Source organism: Triplophysa rosa, linkage group LG12 (genome assembly GCF_024868665.1).
Source record: "Triplophysa rosa linkage group LG12, Trosa_1v2, whole genome shotgun sequence".
NCBI lineage: Eukaryota > Metazoa > Chordata > Actinopteri > Cypriniformes > Nemacheilidae > Triplophysa > Triplophysa rosa.
In genome coordinates, this window is record NC_079901.1 from 9881371 (window position 1) to 9899211 (window position 17841).

General features: G+C 39.6%; 1 protein-coding gene across 5 annotated transcripts in view; it reads right to left on the minus strand.

Moving 5' to 3' along the window:
* Positions 1–3798: 3798 nt before the first annotated feature.
* Positions 3799–17841, minus strand: part of ets1 (v-ets avian erythroblastosis virus E26 oncogene homolog 1) — a 40857-nt gene continuing 26814 nt past the window's right edge. For 3 of the 5 annotated variants that reach the window (XM_057348142.1, XM_057348146.1, XM_057348147.1), the window contains 7 exons: positions 14696–14815; positions 13154–13360; positions 12959–13036; positions 12510–12755; positions 10291–10551; positions 6484–6602; positions 3799–5708 (listed from right to left, as the gene is read on the minus strand). In XM_057348142.1, coding sequence (XP_057204125.1) covers positions 5493–5708; positions 6484–6602; positions 10291–10551; positions 12510–12755; positions 12959–13036; positions 13154–13360; positions 14696–14815 — 1247 coding nt within the window. In that variant the 3' untranslated portion in view covers positions 3799–5492. The remainder of the gene's footprint in view (positions 5709–6483; positions 6603–10290; positions 10552–12509; positions 12756–12958; positions 13037–13153; positions 13361–14695; positions 14816–17841) is intronic. The other 2 variants (XM_057348145.1, XM_057348143.1) reach the window with 2 other exon arrangements.

Below are 17841 nucleotides of genomic sequence, written 5' to 3' on the forward strand. Positions count from 1 at the left end.
GCGTCCTAAATGTAGTCTGTTTATAGCATCGTGTTAGCTTCTTAGTTCTGCCGATTGTATTTAGGCTTCAAAAATTGCAAATATTATGTCAGTTGGTAAAGATGATCTTGAGAGACAAAACGTGTAAACATCATATACCTTTGTTAATCACTGAGCTTATTTTTTTTGCGACCTTCCGAAGGTCTATGGGGAAAATGCATGTTTTCGAGGGAGCCGGTGCGGAGCTAACTTCCGGGTTGGCCTGCAAAAAGACATCATCTCTGCACCACTCTATTAATTATGCTAATATAGAATCAATATGTTTTTTTTCTCTTACATTTAATGGAATTTGGGGTGGACTTGTCACATGTGTTTCTCTGTATCTCCTCAGACTGAAGGTACAGGAGACAGCTGGGCCCGGCTATAGACTTTAGCATAAATATTTGTGCTGAAACTGCACACACTGGTCCATCTCTTGCACAGAATGTTTTAAACTGTGTGTGTCTATGTGCGCGTGTGTGTGTTTGGCTATATTTATGAGGGCCAAATTTATGAAAGTGTCTCTATAAATATATTTAAACAAGTAAAAAACAACTTGACATTTGAAGTGGTCTTCACTATTTCAATGAAATGCTCATAAATCATGTTAACTTTGTCATGAATAATAACGTGAACATGTTTCTATGGAAGTTAGATTTTGATTGAAAAAGTAAAATGCATAATTATATAGCTTAATATAAAAGTCATTATGTCTATAAGAGCACCTGAGTAAAAAACGTGTAAGTGTGTCTGTTATGTGTACTTGAGAAAAGTAAACAAAGTTCCTCAACAGCATGCAGGCACACATCACCTGACTTTACCTCACACATTTTTTGTTCTTTTTGCCCTTTTTCAGTTTTTCGCTCAACCGTAATGGAAAGTTACCTCAGTCAGATATGAAAATTACCCTTTGAAATCCCCAACCGTAGGTGCCTTCAAACCCACAAAAACACAGTGTCTGTTTAACCTGACAACCATTTCTAACATTTGTAACTGCAGTGAAAAAAGAAAAGATTCCTTTCGCTCCGCTAATGAACTTCATGTCGCAGTTACACAAGTGTGCATATATATTGACAAAAAATGTCAAATGATGAGGCTGAAAATGTTAGTGTGCGCTTGTGTATGATGTGCTGTGGATCTGAAGTTGACATGGAGATGGAAAGAGAAGAACCACCTGCAAACCCTCCAACATACTTTGGTGTGAAAACATTTCTATGAATGACAAATTCGTCTGACATTCATGTACGTGTATTACTTAAAACATACTAAAAAGTTCCTCAAAACCTTGTGTAAGTCAGAACCTTGAATGAAACTACTAAACAGAATAAATCAAAGTACTGTATGCCTCTAAATAGAAACTGCAGATCTGACAGAACACCTGACCACCGTGACCAACGCTAAACTACAAATCCAGACATACAGACTCGGCAGACATAGACCTGACAACCAACATACTTATTCTGTCCGCTCACTAAATGAAGTGGAAAATCTCTTCTTGACCTATGGACCACTTATGCACAAATGACTTTCCACGGCCTGCAAACCACTTCAAAGGTTTTCAACTAAATTCTGAAGTCTATCTCCTAATACATGCGAGGTGAAACCCAGCAAGTTCAGAGGTGCAGGGGCGTAAGAGCGGTTTGAAAAGTGGGAGAGTTGCGTTAAAGCTCGGATGTTTGAAAAGTAATATTTAGCTCAAGGAAAGTGGAGGAAGTTGGAGGAAAAAAGTTCCTTTGATAGCTGTGATGTAATAGTGCAAACCACAAAGTACATAACTATAGATAAATTATTTATACACATTTATGCCACATAATATCTAAATATTTAGAACAAATCAGGTGTTTGATTGTTGTGCATGTGAAGTTGATTTTTATTACAAACTGTATTGTATTGTTCTAGCATTATTTTACGGTACTGTAGGCAGGGCCGGGTCTAGGGGGGCATCCCCCCTCAGATTTTTCTTGGGCTCCTCCAAAAATATCCATCTGACAATACTTATTATTAAATACTTGTATTATTTATTAAATTAACGGTCTGTCAATTTAACCACCGAAAAATTTTAAAATTATACATGCCGTGCACTTGGATTATATACAGTATCTGCCCAACAGAATTTGTAATGCCCCTCAGTCAAGCCAGCCTAGTACCGGACCTGACGGTATAATTTCTTTAAATTTTACTGTACATGGAGTAAACACATACATAGTCAATAAAACTTATTTTGAAGTCTTGAGGCAAGAGACAACAGGATCACCAGAAAGAACAAGAAAGAGATGGACATTCTGCTTTTATTTGTTTATTTATTTTGATTTATTAATTTAGTTACGTTGATTTATTTTACTCTGATGTTGCATTACAACGAATGGACTCCCCATTGCTCTCGTTTTTTTTCCCCTGTCACTTCACAATAAACCCAATCCTCCTCAGAAGCCCCTAGAGCCCATCAAACAGCCCAAAGGTGATGCACACACCAATATGTAAGATACTTAAAGGTAACAGCCTTTGAGTTTCCGTGATAAGACTGTCCACAAATAGCTGTGCTATATGAAAACCTGCAGATGTGGTATGTGTGATGATTAGCAATGAAAGAAAGAAGTTGCTCATTTAACCGAGAATCATAATACATGCAACCACAAACCTGCCACAAACCCTGCAAAACCCTGCACGGAGCGAGCAAGGTGAGAAGTGCGTGTGTAGCATCTTTGTACCTGAGTTTGTGCAAGTGTGTGATTGTGGGACAATGTTGGTATGGGTGTATTTCTTTCATGCAACATTTGATTCAGCATTATTGCATTATAAGAATAAAGCACACGGGTGGTTTTCTCCACATATATTTTATAACATAACAATTTAAAGTACAATAAGAAATAGAAGCTACTGTTTATAAAACTCTCCAGCGGAACATATTGATGGGCCAGCATCAGCCATATCTATACACAACCGTCTTTAAGGTCTTTAAATTCCTTATATTCAACATTTTTCATGTTTTCTCTTTTTCGTATAAAAAGAAAATTCGCTACATTTTGTCCTGCGCTACCTTTATTTTCCCATGAAAGCACCAGCTGTCTGCATCTTATATTTCGAAGTTTATAAAATATAAATTATTGAAAAATATCAAATGTTTGTGAACTAAATACATTAAAATTTCCATGTAACAAAAAATACAGAAATATAAAATATACAAAATAAGGCAAAACTGTGGGGAAATAAAAGAGAAAAACACTCATCAGTATGTATATGCATGTATGCATCTGTCAAAAGTGTTCAGTTTCACACAAATGCATCAAGTTCGCAATTATTACAATCATATCTGGGACTGCATTATGATCTCTTCAAAAAAAAAGTTTCCACGTAACATATCCCTGCCATTCTCATGTGTGGTTTAAGAACAAGTAACATCTCTAATCTCTAATGTGAACAAATCTATCAAGCCCTTAAACTTCTAGAAAACAATAGACTTGTTCAGATGTTGGTAGAAACACACCATTTATCACTGAATTAAGGAGATATTTATTTTCTGCTCTCCTGCTAAAAATACCTCATGAATATGGACATGACAACAGCTCTGTCTCTGGCTTCTGCTTAATACAGCAACTTTATGAAATGTTATCTGTCAAAATTCCAAAGCTACATTACCCAGAATGGGTAACATAATACCACTGTAAACAATAATATTTGTTTTCTTTGAACGTTCTCTACTTTGGCTTTTCTCACAAGGTCTTGTGTGTTAGACTCTTCCCACACAGAAACACAGTCCAAATGACGTTCGGCACAATAAAAGCCAGCGCAAAATAAACTTTATTGCCTATTTAGTTTTTTTACTTTAAAAATAAAATATTGGTAACGTTTACATTACAGTTTCCATCTTGCACATTGTGCACATTATTGTAATCAACCGCACTGACAATTACGCCAAATGCACAGTTTCACTACTGCATTTAAAGCATGTTATTCATTACTATAATTCAGTTTTATGTGACTAAAAGCTAACATGGAAGCTGTAATGTAAACTAAAAAGAACGGCCAGTGATGACTAAAACAATTAAATGTCCATAATACTGCATCGAAAAACCTCAAACTTCCACTTTCCATTGTGCATTACTATCTTGTTTGCGATAGCGGCATTTGCCACAGCGAACCATGCCAACAGACCATCAACGGCATTGGGATATAAAGCGTGCGAACGATTTTACATGTATCACCCAATAAACAGCCAACAGCCACTTTCTAAATCCATCTTAAAAACAAAACGAACACTACCCAGTAGATCTTTCTCCACTTTCCGAACCACATACGATACTTAACGCAATCTTTACTTTAAAACATGGCTCAATAACGTCTTCAACAAGGTAAGAATGCTTTACACTGCACTACTCAAACATCTTGAGTTTATGGCTTTTGGATCAGTTAACACGAACGGATTAGTTTGAATATGGTTGAATAGAAGCTTCGGTCATAACCTACCCAACACTTTTCAATCAACCTCACGATAACACATCAAGTACATATACATCCCATTAAGGCAACGCTTTACAGAGAAAAATGAAGTGTACGAAAAAAGACAAGAAATGTTTGATGTTTTTTTGTCTTAATATAACTGCCAGTCTTGCGTACAGGCATCTTTTTCTACCACAGATGTATTGGTGGATTGTGTGCTCTTGTGTGTCACCGCTGAGCAGTCAACGGCCGTTTTCAAACGTGCCTCTCGCCAACTCTCAGTTTGACTGAGACGCGTCTCCTTCAACAGAAATGAGGCGAGACTTTGGTATCTGTTATGATTGGTTGATCAAAAACAGTCTTTTCAGGCATGGACACTGTGGTGAGAGCAGAACACAACCAACTATGACCTTAAAAGCAGGGGGAATGTCTAAGCACGACTTTAATAATCCTTCATCTTCTGCGTATGAAAATGTACAAACGACACAATCTCTGTCCAGACAATAATAAAACAGCAAGTGATCTCCAGAAATTAATACTGGCACACATATATATCTTTACACAACAATAAAAAAATAAACAAACACTTTTCGTTATTTTGGTCCGGCTGAGAACTCTTCCCTCGTGTTGTGTATGCAAGGAGAGAGAAACAGAAAACAAAATGTAGTAGTAAATATTTCTGCGATATTCCTCTTGTCTCTAATTTTGGCAACGTGTTTAATGACCAGTCCGAGAAGTCCTTGTATTTCTCTGCTTTCGCAGTCTGCTGTTTGTGCTACTGAGTCAAAATGGCATTTTTACCTGAACTTACAGTTTTCTCTTCCCCTGCAGAGCTATAAACAATACAGACGCACAAAGTCCACACGTCATAAACTTTGGTAAATGTTGTGATGCTTTCTTTTGTCTCTTCAATGAGCTCAAAACAAGACTTGACCACAACTAGGTGTTCAGATGGAATGTGACTGGAGCCGGAAATTGACTCCATGGTGTTTGAGGGACATTTTCAGCCTCAATCTCCTCTTTCTCCAGTCTGGAGTTTACTCATCCGTGTCAGGCTTCACATCTAACATGGTGTGGAGCTCTTCGGGAGTGTATCCCAGCAGGCTTTTCAAATCACACACAAAGCGGTAGACGTAACGTTTGCCGGACGTCTTGTGGATGATGTTTTTGTCGTAGTAGTAGCGTAGACCGCGACTCAACTTCTCGTAGTTCATCTTGGGCTTGTTTTTCCTCTTGCCCCACCTACGTGCAACCTGGAGGTCAGCGAGAAGCAGTTTAGAATCAGCAAACTCAAGAATCGCAAATGTGATTCTCAGTAGTCATGCATATATGCACTTCTCTCACTTTGGTAGTATACCACACTGAATTATTACCATATTCATATACCATGTAAAATAAGTATACTTTATGTTAATTTTATTAAGTATACTGTATATCACTTTATATTAAGTAAAGTTCAAGTTACTTTTTTGCAAGCATATTCAAGTAGTTTATGCACTAAGTATACAGTAGTAAGGTCAATGTTCTTGTCGCATACTTGTAAGTGTATGATTTGAATTCTACTCTTTAGTCTATACAAGTATATTTAGTTTGCAGTTTGCAACTCTTTTTTGTTTGTACTGCAACTACACTACAAGTAAACGTATGCATACTCATAGTTTACTAGTTCAATACTTGTTTAGCACATTTGTAGTTTATGAAAGTACACTTTGAAGTACACTCTCAGTAAACTACTAGTTTTTATACTTTATACAGAAGTATAGCTCAACTATGTTTAGACTTCCTGTCAGTATAAGTCAAGTATGCAAAGTGTCATTTTAGGTATATTTCTGAGAAGCAGACTGAAAGTATACTATATTATTTTTAGTTCAAAAGAACTATTCATATCCCACACTTGAATAGCTTATTTTTTGTAAGGGATCGAATGTTCTTCTTAAAAACCATGGGACTTCAATGGTGCATGTCAAAAAATCTAGTATCAACGTGTTAAAATGTTAAAGACGGAAATAACCATTTGTGACCGCTCACCTCATCAGGGTCAGAAAGTTTGAACTCCCAGCCGTCTCCGGTCCAACTGATGAAAGACTGGCAGGATTTGTCTGTCAAGAGCTCCAACAGAAACTGCCAGAGCTGGATGGGTCCACTGCCTGAATAACGAATCAACACATCTTCAATCCAATCTTTACTGGAGTTTCTAGTAAGATACTCAATGAAAGAATACAGTATAGAGAAACTTATTCGGGCCCCTTTAATAAGTGTCTGGGACAACAATCCTGACTCTTGATGCTTTTTATCTCACTCGCAAACAATTATTGTGGGTTTTAGACATGAATCGTGATAATTCCATTGTGTTTCAATGAAGTGGAGTACCAAGCCAGTACCATATACGTACGAACAACAAATGTTTAATACTTTTCAAGTATTTAGAGTGTTGTATTAAGCAACAAAGAAGTATCAGAATTTCTAATGTGATCCAAAGCGAATCTCACATTGCCATTAGCTGTACGTCACGCTCCATGAGAGAGCAGACCTGAGCGACACAATGGTGTATTGACCATGCACTGCTCATACTGCATGTCCCAGTTGAGCTCTTTATGTGAATTCCAAACGGCTGACATCATTTTGGATTTTGCCCCGAGGCTAAATATCTGTTGAATAAATGCGTTTGATCACACGAGCCATGATGTGTAGGTCTGAGTGTCGGGTTTGAAAGAATGCATGTGTGTGATATCCGCATGCGCAAACGGCATGTGTGGGTGTGAGAGAGAGAAGCCCTCGACGGCCATCTGCAAAAATGCATTTTTACAACACTGTGTTTGCCGTACCGTGATCGGGTCAACTTTAAAGACTTACTGCGCAACATTAAATAAGACATGTGAAATATCGCAATCGTGCATTCATAATGCACTTTAATACAACAAGCGATTTAACAACAAGCGCAGCTCTTTGAGTTCAGGGTTTATGCGGTCGTGTTGACCTATCAAGCGAGACGTTCTCTCCATCGAGAGCTTCACAGTGTGTGGGCAGCAGCAGTTGAAGTTTGTGCACTCGCATTCTTCGTCTTGTGGTTTGTCTGCTTTAAAATAAACTGTCGCACCACGCCAGCTTCAAATGCACAAAAGCAGTGAAAGAAACTCTTCTGGATGAGAGTTTAAGAAAACCATTAATAAATAGCTAATGTAATTGTGAAAGCGATTATGTCGTCTTCATTCTGACGCTCCATTTCACGCCCACTCTTTTTCTGCCTGTCCGGCTCTCTTTTTCTTCATATAAATCATATGAATCACCTGAATCGCTCGCCTGGATCAGTAACGCTTGAGTCATCTGTTTTTGCAGGTAACTGCATTAAAATATTCCATTTAACTAAAACACACCCTCATTAGACCCAAAAGGGCTGGGAATGGAAAATGATGTGCATGCTTAACCCGAATCTGACAGACAAGTCCACAAATGTCTTGTAGAAAAGCTCTTGAAGTACACCAAGACCACGTTTCATTCAATAAATGCATGGTTACGTAAAGATGAAGAAGGTTTTGCGAAACAAAGGAAAGTTTGCATATTGAACAATACGTTAAATGTGCATGGCATTTCAATATAACTATGTATCTGAAATGTGGTGTAAATAAGCACATTATTGGCATTTTTAAGACACTATTCAGGTGTCTGATTGTGAACTTTGGTGAATCGTGAACCTCAAGTTGTTCCAGACCTGTATGAATTACATTGTTCTGTTAAACACAAATATATTTTGAAGAATGTTAGCAAATGAGATTTCTGGGGCACCACTGGGTAATTCATGACAGAATTTTCATTTTTGGGCGAACTGTTCCTTTAACACTAGAAAATCCCCATGATAACCATGCCATTTTAGTCCAACGTTTAAGCTTATATGTGTGTGCACTGTGCACGTATGAGGAAACGCACAAAAAAAGGAACATTTAAAAATCAGTCATCGCTGAAAAATGTACATTGTAGTGCTGCGGTTGTGTTGCTCTCCTACCAATCTGATGGATTTGTACTTGCATACATGATTCATTTTGACAAACATAGCAAGCTATCTTTATCTACCTCATCTCTATCTTCAACTCAGTGTTTTGACACTGTGGCTAACACGCACATGAACATCTGTTGCAACATGCTATAAAAATGTTTCAATATTGCTCTTTTATTTGTGTGCATGCAGAAAAACACTTGCACAAGCACTACTAAACAAGAACAAAATGTACGTTTTATGTTGGATACATAGAAATGTTGATTATACCAATACTAACGCACTGTTCCTTTAAACGCTCAACGAAAACCTGATGTAATGAGTGGGGCTTATTTTCTTTTTCTGTTCTCCTGACAGACATTTTATGTCATGTGCAGGTTTGAGAAATACAGCACAGGTTAAAGAGCTCCTCGAAGATGGGCCGATAAAGCAGCTCTCATCTAAAGTGCACAGGGCTGCTATCACTTTGTGCTGCACCCTCTGTTGCCAAGACGACCTGGGAAATGGTTGAGATGTGGGCCGCAGATAAAGAACGCAGCGGAGAAAGAAACGGAGAGCTGGTGGCAGTAAAAAGAGCATGAAAGAGAGTCTGCCTCTATTTACATTTGAAGAAACCCAGGGCGTGGCACGTTTGCCGGGTACACGGGCTGCCCGCAGAAGCACTCATGCTGAGAAGAAGATTGAGATGACATCCTAACAGTCATGTAACAAACGCGGCTCTGCGGTTATTCAGTGCACAGATGCATTCAAAACTGGTGCAAAACGCGTCTTCAGCGATCCAGAGGCAACCGTGTCCCAGTAAGAGGCGAGGTGTCTCACTTAGATGAAAACATGCACATACTTGTGATTCCAAATGCTTCCTGGTTATAACGCTGCTGTCCTTCTTCCATATTTCGTGATTTTTTTGTTGTTGCCATAAATCATTATTATTATTCAACCTTTATGTTTGTCACTGGGCTTTGCAAATATCTAACCAATAAAAAGCATTAAAAAGTGCTTGTCAACTTTGACAACACAGTATGTAATCATTAAAAAAATATATTTTCTCAGAAAGAATTTGGACATACGAGGTTTCAGACGGACAGCGACGATAAACAATATTTTTAACTTTGAATCACAGTAAATTACATTTAGTGGACATTAAAGACAGCTAAGTGATGGCAGCATATCTACATGGCACTCCAAGGTACATATCTACAAAAAATTGCACTACCATGGTACATAGTACAACAACAACAAAAAACACCACTGTAACATCCAAAAAACTTTTGGTAGATGTACAGAGTACAGGTTTGTGTAACTGCACATGTATCAATTCTGTGCCAGAAACAGAATTGCCAAAAAAAGTGTTTTCAAGTATGTATATAGGTAACAGATAGTCCTGCCTCAAACTCGTCCCATTGGTTGGTTCAATGTTGCGATAAGAACACTTAAACGAACATTATTGAAAAGAACCAAAGATCCAGTGTTTACAAATCAGCTTTAACAATATACTTTCATCATTTACTCACTCTCCTTAAATTCACAAAAGAAGATATTTTGAGAAACGGTGGAAACCAAACAACACTGACCTGTATGAACACAGAACCACTGAGACATTTCTCAAAATCTCAAATTCTGTTCCACAGAAGAAAGTAATGATGGTGAATCAATGGCAAAATTTCAATTTTAGGGTGAACTATCGCTTTAAGTACAACGTCCCTCATTGATATGAAACTGGAATATGTCTTACGGTATCGTCTTTCCTTCTCCGCTCACAAGCAGTCAGGCTTTTATGAGTCATAACTGGCATCAGCACATTGTGTTCATAACCGGTGAATGATTGACCTTGGGTTAATACTGACCTGTGTACCCAGCGAGCGCAGCTGCCGGGATGACTGGTTTGTCTTTGCTGAGGTCCGATCGCTCCCGTACGTAGTCTTTGAAGGTACCCTTTGGCTTGTGTCCGTGCAGTGCGGTGGGGTAGTCCTCAGAGTCAAAGCTGTCATAGGAGGGAACTCTCTGTAGGCTGTTGAACGACGACTGACTGCTCCAGGACTGAGTCAGCCTGTCGCAGCTCTCGAAACTGTCGATGCTCTCGAATGAATCTTGGCCTCCGAGCTTACCTGAAATAGAGAGGAAGCTTACAATTAACTCACTTTATTTGGTCTTTTTTTTAAATACTCAATTATATAGTGCCATTGTATGGAAAAGAAGATTCTGTACAGTGGAAAAAATGACCTGACAAAATTTACATTTGGTGATCTATTCTTTTAAGGATATGACCTCATCTCGATTCATAAACCCAATGTCTTGGGTTGTAGAGGGTGTGATGTTTGGCCAGGAATAACTGATGTGGGGTAGCGATGAGGCAATAAAGTTCACAAGCAGTCTGGTCCCAGCCATGCGGAAAAATCTAGAACTGGTCCACACCGCACTTTGTTTCTCTTACACAATCTCCATGTTTTGTCTAATTGGAAGAAAATCAAAACTAAGTGTTCCTCTATTTTGGGCTAAACTGGAGATAAAAGGCCCGTTTCGATTGAATGCCAATTACAGAATGAAAGATAATACAGAGCTGGGTCGAATTCGAAAATCTTCTATTGAAAAATTGAAGCCACATGTGAGTTTGGTGGCACTGCAAATACTTTCCTACAGAGGAAAAACACAGCGCTCTTTCCAAAGCTTGGATTTACTGCATTTAGTATAAAGCTTGTGTGTACGTAAAGCCAACATCTCTGTGATGTTCAACAACACACAACTAACTCGAACAAATCTCTTCGTCCATAATCATTTGCTCAGCTGCAAGACAGTTGGACACAGTAATAGTTCACCCAAAAATGAAAAGTCTTTCATCATTTACTCACCCTCTTGGCATTTCAAACCTGTATGACTTTCTCTCTTCTGCAGAACTCAAAAGACATTTTGAAGAAAGCTGGTAACCGAACAGCACCGGCACCCATTCACTTCTATTGTACAGACACAAAACCAATGCAAGTCAATGGTTTTTCTAAATATCTTCTTTTGTGTTCTGCAGAAGAAAGTCATACAGGTTTGAAACGACAAGAGGATGGGTAATTGATGGCAAAATTTTCATTATTGGGTGAACTATTACTTTAAGAGCGATGCATGCTGTTTATTCGTCTCTTAAGAGCCGAGTGGGAGAGAAGCACCAGGCGTACATGAGGTAAAGCAAACACAACACTTCATGAGAAACCGGAACACTTTCTTCACACTTTGCGTCTTTCGCTCATTACGAGAACCTGTAGGTTCACAAAAACACCCTGTACCCCAGTAACTTTGCCTCACGCAGAGCCTCTGACACCAGCGCTCTGTGGCTTCAAACGCCTCTCGCCTTTGATGCAAACATCTTTTGTTTTTGCTCCTGTTTTCCCCACCGCAGTCGAGCGCGCAGATAAGACGGTGTACGAGAAAAACCGCAATCTAAGCCAACGGTCTACTTCATTCCCTGGCAGTGCATAAGCGGCTGTGCTAATGCGAGATGAGAACGGCCGTGACAAACTTCGCTTTCAGGACCACACGCTGCTGATCGCTGCGGGGGTGTTGGGATCAATTTAATCCCCGATGGGGGATTGTAAATATATACGACTAAAATGAGGGAAATCAACTTTTGTATCGCCCAATTTTTACATGTGCTTTGCCTTATCAATTGAGGCCTAAAATATTACAGCATGCACATACCATGTGTCATGTGCATATATGCAAGGTTACATGTACGAAATTGAAAAATTGTGCAATAATTTGCAAAATAATGCAAAAAAATGCGACACGATACTGCATTAAATTCATGAAATCAATTTAAATGACATTAAAATACATTCAAAAACTGAAAACTGCATAACCCTCAAAGTGTTTCAAATACAACTTCTAAACATCAACAGCCATGTTTTACTGTTGCAATGCATTAAAACAAACAATTGCGATATGCATTTTGCAATATTTCAATAATTTCGATTTATTTCGCAGTCCTATATTATAATATTGATCACAGTGAAACAAACTATTACACTTTCTCCAAATAATACAGACCATCTCCATATAAACAAGACAACCTCTGACATACCTCTGCTAATTCTGCCCACGCACATATTGTCAGGTGACACAACTTCCTGTTTGACCGTGAAGTAATCTCCTTGCAGCGTATTGAGAGGCGCGTCGCGCAGGATGACGTTCGGATAGTCGCTCTCGTATTTGAGCGACAGCAGGTCTTCCGAGCTAATGGGGTGAAGGGTCTGGTACGACTCTGTTATGAAGCTCGGCTCTGCGTATTCTGAAGGAGGGACGCATTGTGGATGCTCTATGCCGTAATCTGACGAAAAGAAAACAGAGATAAGTGGACATTAGGATATTAAGCGATAGGCTTTCAAACATCCACAGACCGTCTGCACTCCCTTGAGATTATGTTAACAGCTTCTGCAGACAGACCATTTAACATTACTTGTTATAGATCTGGCAGAAGATATGAAAGTGTGCTCAGGTACTGTAATGATGCTAAGTGAAAGAGATACTCACTGAAGAAGTAGTCTGAGGAGTAGCGGGATTCTTGGAAACTGGAGGTCAGACCATTGACGGGGAAATGTTTCTGGTCTTCTGTGTGAAACGCACAACATGTGTTACTGAAACTACACACACTTCTCAAGCTAAATGTCTTGTAATCGTGAAGGCGTGTATGAATGTATGGATGAACGGACAGGCAGACAGACTGACTTTCACCTTTCTGCAGCATCTCTAAATGCTCCCACAGGATGTCACCCACGAAGTCTGGCGCGAGGTCCAGGAAGCGTTCTTTACCCAGAGCGCAGAGAGTGGCCCCGTCCATGCTGAACTTATGGAAGTCGACATTCTTCAGACTGAACTCATTCACCGTCCAGGTTAACCATTCTCTCACGTGAGCATTTGTCCACTCCCGTGGGTCTGCAGAAGAGAAATGACAGGGTCAATATATGAACCGTGCATGACATGAGATGTGCTGCATTTGCCTTGATCATTAGCTCTTGTACTTCAATGAATGGAGTGAATGTTTATGCGTGATGTTTATTTTCCATACAGATTGCATGAATAATATTTAAAAATGGGTGATTTCAACACTTCTTAACTACAGAAATTGTTTGTTTGCTTTCGTTTTAAAGTACTGTAGCTACTAGCTAGTATGTAATATTTTATAATACATGTTTAAAATGCAGAGTATTTTGTTCACAGGCCTGGTGGCTCATGGGAAATAATCAGGTGATTTTCTATAAATCTGATCTCAGGGTGGAAGGAACTGAAACAGCTGTAATTTTAGCTTGTAGACCCCTCTCTCTCTCTCTCTCTCTCTCTCTCTCTCTCTCTCTCTCGACACAAAACCACTCCACAAGTTCACTGCATACGGCTATTTTCAGACAGAAGCAGACCCAACACAGACTACAGCCTCCCCAGACACAGCGAGCAAAGCTATCCTGCGGTCTGCCATGGATGGGAAGCGTAATTCATAACCTCAGCTAAACATTGCTGTGTGCCTATCTAGCGAGATCTCTTTTTAGGCGATCTGATTTTGGCATTCCGGAATACTGAGCCAGTAACAAATAAACTGCACTCGTGTTCCATATTCCCTCTTTTTCATTCTATTATTCTCCATCATTTTTCCTCCTCTTGCAAATAAAAAATGTGTATTTAACACGATTAGCAAATAGTACAAGGGTTTTATAGGACATAATGGGATCATTCACCCAAAAATGAAAATTTCATGTCATCATTTACTCATCCTCGTGTCATTGTAAACCTGTATGACTTTCTTTCTTCTGCAGAACACAAAAGAAGATATTTTGAAGAATGTTGGTAACCAAATAATACTGGCCCCCTCTGACTTCCATTGTATGGACACAAAAACACTGAGACACAAAATATCTTCTATTGTCTGACAGAAAAAAGGTTTTGAACAACATGAGGATGAATAAATAATGACAATATTTAAATTGTTGGTTGAACTATCCCTTTAAAGCTGCAATACATAACATTTGCCTCTACATTGCAATTTCTGTTGGTACTTTATGTGAAGTCAAAATTTCCTGTATGAACGACATTGTCTCTGACAGCTCAAATTTTAAACATTGTTTAAAGCGTACAGCTGCGAAAAGGTTAAGGAGGCATTTTTTTGCTCAATAACTGATTTATGTTAATTTTTTACAAAAAAAGATTGCAGATTTAAAAGACGGCAAATATTTGAAGAGAAAAAGGAAGAAAAATGTATCAGATGCTGTAGTGTTGAACCTTTTGGGATAGAGAGTCGCTGTTGCTCCCTGGTGAAGCCACTGAACGTGGCCAACAGAGCCTGTGACATCATCTCTTTACTTCCTGGAGTGAGTAAAGGGACATCCGCACATTCCAGATCTGTTAACCAAACACAAGAAGAAAAATGTCATACACACACATTCTTGGAACAAATAAACTGCAGACATTTTAAATGTTAAACAAAATAAAAGGGAAAAATCGAACACCACACAGTCCACCTCTACGCTGACCTCACAGACTTCTTTTCACCCTGCTAAGGATCGTTTAAAAACACACTGAGAGTATCACAGGTCACAGCCTACACCTATCCATAACCACCTCGTAATGTCCCCTCAATGCCTTCTACCCAGCAAGCTGCTTCATCTCTGTCTCCAGCCAGAGACAGAAGGGTCTCTGTTGCCAGGGGTCAATAGTTAAGGGTGAGAGGTCATGGTTGAGGGGTGATGATGTCACAGCAGGCTGCAGGGTGCCGAACAGACAACACAGTGTTAGAAAACTCGCCCTCTCTGCCCGTGGGCACCCAGCAGGACACAGAGAAGTCTTTGATGAGTTAAACAGTGCCCGATGACTTCCACTGATCCAATTAGGACTGACGGGGTGGCTGTGAGTGGGAGAGAGAGACAGAAAAAGAGGATTTGGGGAAACCCCCAAAGGGTCTAAAGAGTGCCAATTCTTCAGCCAAGAATGCACCAAAGGACAAAACTCAAATGGGTAGTAATGAGGTCATAGAGTTTACAACCATGACGTGACCCAATTTTTGTCATTTTGAATGTGGAAAGGTGATGGTGATGATTCTATCGCTGGTCACTTGACTGTGACGTTGCCCTCTCTTGCAACATTTTGGCATTTAATTCTTCCAAAATAATCTCTCTAATCTTTCTATCAACAACTGTCAACATCTGTCTATTTTTGTTCCTCTTAAGGGAACTTTACAAGAAACATTGTAGATCTCAATAACGTCACCTGACAAACAACTTCTGAGATTAAATGTAATTTTGTGACTCAGAGTCTAGGATTGCAAACACTGTGGAAAGCAAACGACACGTCTTTTTTCGCTGTCTGCGACTGCTTTCGACGACATCCAGATGTTCTGGCATCTCTGGGTGGTTTTCAACTGCCAGCCCTGGGCGCCGTATGGGTTCGCGCTTACTGTCTTCTATCCACAACAAAACATAACCAAGCCAGGAATGCACAACAGCTGTCCCTTCAAACCTCCCTCTCTTTTCTCCTTTTCTCTCCCATTCTCAAGCTACTTCCCTGGATGAGTCTGACAGAAATGGATTTGCGGCGATACATTATGCAGAGTGTCTAAATGGAGAAGAACAATGCGGCTCTCATGTCTGATTCGATTAGAGCGAGATGCTGCGTTCTCAATTTACAGTGTTTAATTGCGCATTAGAGGGGTCATCCTACCAGCTGGACGTCAGAGACTTCATTCACAGAGATAGAGACCCATTTTCACATTAGGTGATATGACTGTATCCAGCTAAACTGACAAAAAGACTCGAAAGACACTGCGTGTGCTTTTTTCTTTGTTAAGAAAGCTTGTTTTATTTGGACAAAATAAGAGACGTCGGCTTAACAAGTCAGAGTGAGGTTTTATCATTAATCGCTAAAGCAAAGTTTCTTTTGGAAAAAAACAACAACAGAGCGGTGATTTGAAATGCCTGTTTCTTCAGATAACATTGTGAAAAACTTTGCTCAAATATAAAAGATCACGGTTTTCATCCTAAAAGCTGTCACAGGGCATCATGGAGAATTGTTTGTCCAAAACAAAAGTCAGGTGCAGCCAGAACAGAACCGAATTTATCTTCCATTTACTTTTCTGAATCCAATCTTACAAAGTATTTGCATTTGTAAATCAGAATGTCATCTAAAATATGCTTGCATAAAAATATGTGTTCACTTGGCCGAAACAACATTAGCATCTGCTAACACAGCTGGAATAACTGGAGTTTATTCACAGCAAAGCTTTAATCTCCATGAAGCTTTACATCACAGATCTCATCTGAGTGAACTATGAGCAGTGATTGACATCAACACTGACCAATCACAGCGCTGTAAAGTTCATCTTATCACAAACAGCAGAACAAACCCATCGCATGACACTTCATCAGTCAAAGCAAAGAACTTATTGCTTTAGCAGGTGAAGTCAAATGAATAAACCAAGGCTTTTATTCATTTCGTTTCAAGATATTTCAGCATCCTGATCCAGCCCCGCATTAGAAATCTTCATGTTATGCAATAAGAGCGCAGGTGTGCATTTGGCCATTGCGTGTGGTTTGTCCAGCTTTCTCAGCTCTGTGCTTTGGTCAGGGGGGCTGTGAAATTGCGATTATGGTCATGGGTCCCCGGTGGTCTCAAGGAGCCGGGCGTGGTGGGGAGGGGTTGGATGATTCACTTATCTGTAATGTGAGAGCATCCGAGACAACATGAATGGAGTCCCTGAAGGGATGACATCATCGCTGGCATGACCACAGCACCCGGCCCATGCAGTTAATTCATTCTTAAAGTGTTTTTTTCTTTGCAGTGTATTCGGTAATTTAATAACACATTCACATCTAGCCAGGGCTGATCTATGGACTTACAAAACATTGAAGATAAGGTGTTCATGGATAGAGCTAAAATTAGATGCACTTCACAGAATGCGTGTCTGTGTGCGCGGGGTGTGCGGGTTTTTTTTGTCTAAGTGTGCGTGAGAGACAGCGGGTGGGTGTGTAATAAAAGCCAAATAGCTCAGTGGAGTCATTCAATAGTCTGGACGGTATTTAAGCTTCTGAAAGCTTTTTTTGTGCTGGCTGTATTTGTGTCTTTGTCGAATTAGCATATCGTGCCACACAAGCTTTTTTTGCTTTCAGCTTCATAGTTGCAACACTACGCATGTGTTGTTTGTGGATGTAGAGCACATAAAGAATATAAAAAAAGTAATATTGCGACGCAGATGAAAGTCTGTGGAGCACAAATGGAGCGTAAATGGGAACCGGTTTAACACTTTGACGACTGGCCGTCTCAACAGGGTGTCAGGATGGCCCATAAACACCCTCAGTTCTTTATCTCTCGCTCTATCTTTCTCAAAGCGTGTGACAGTGAGACTGCTGCTAAACCTGGCCTGCATGAAGGAAAGC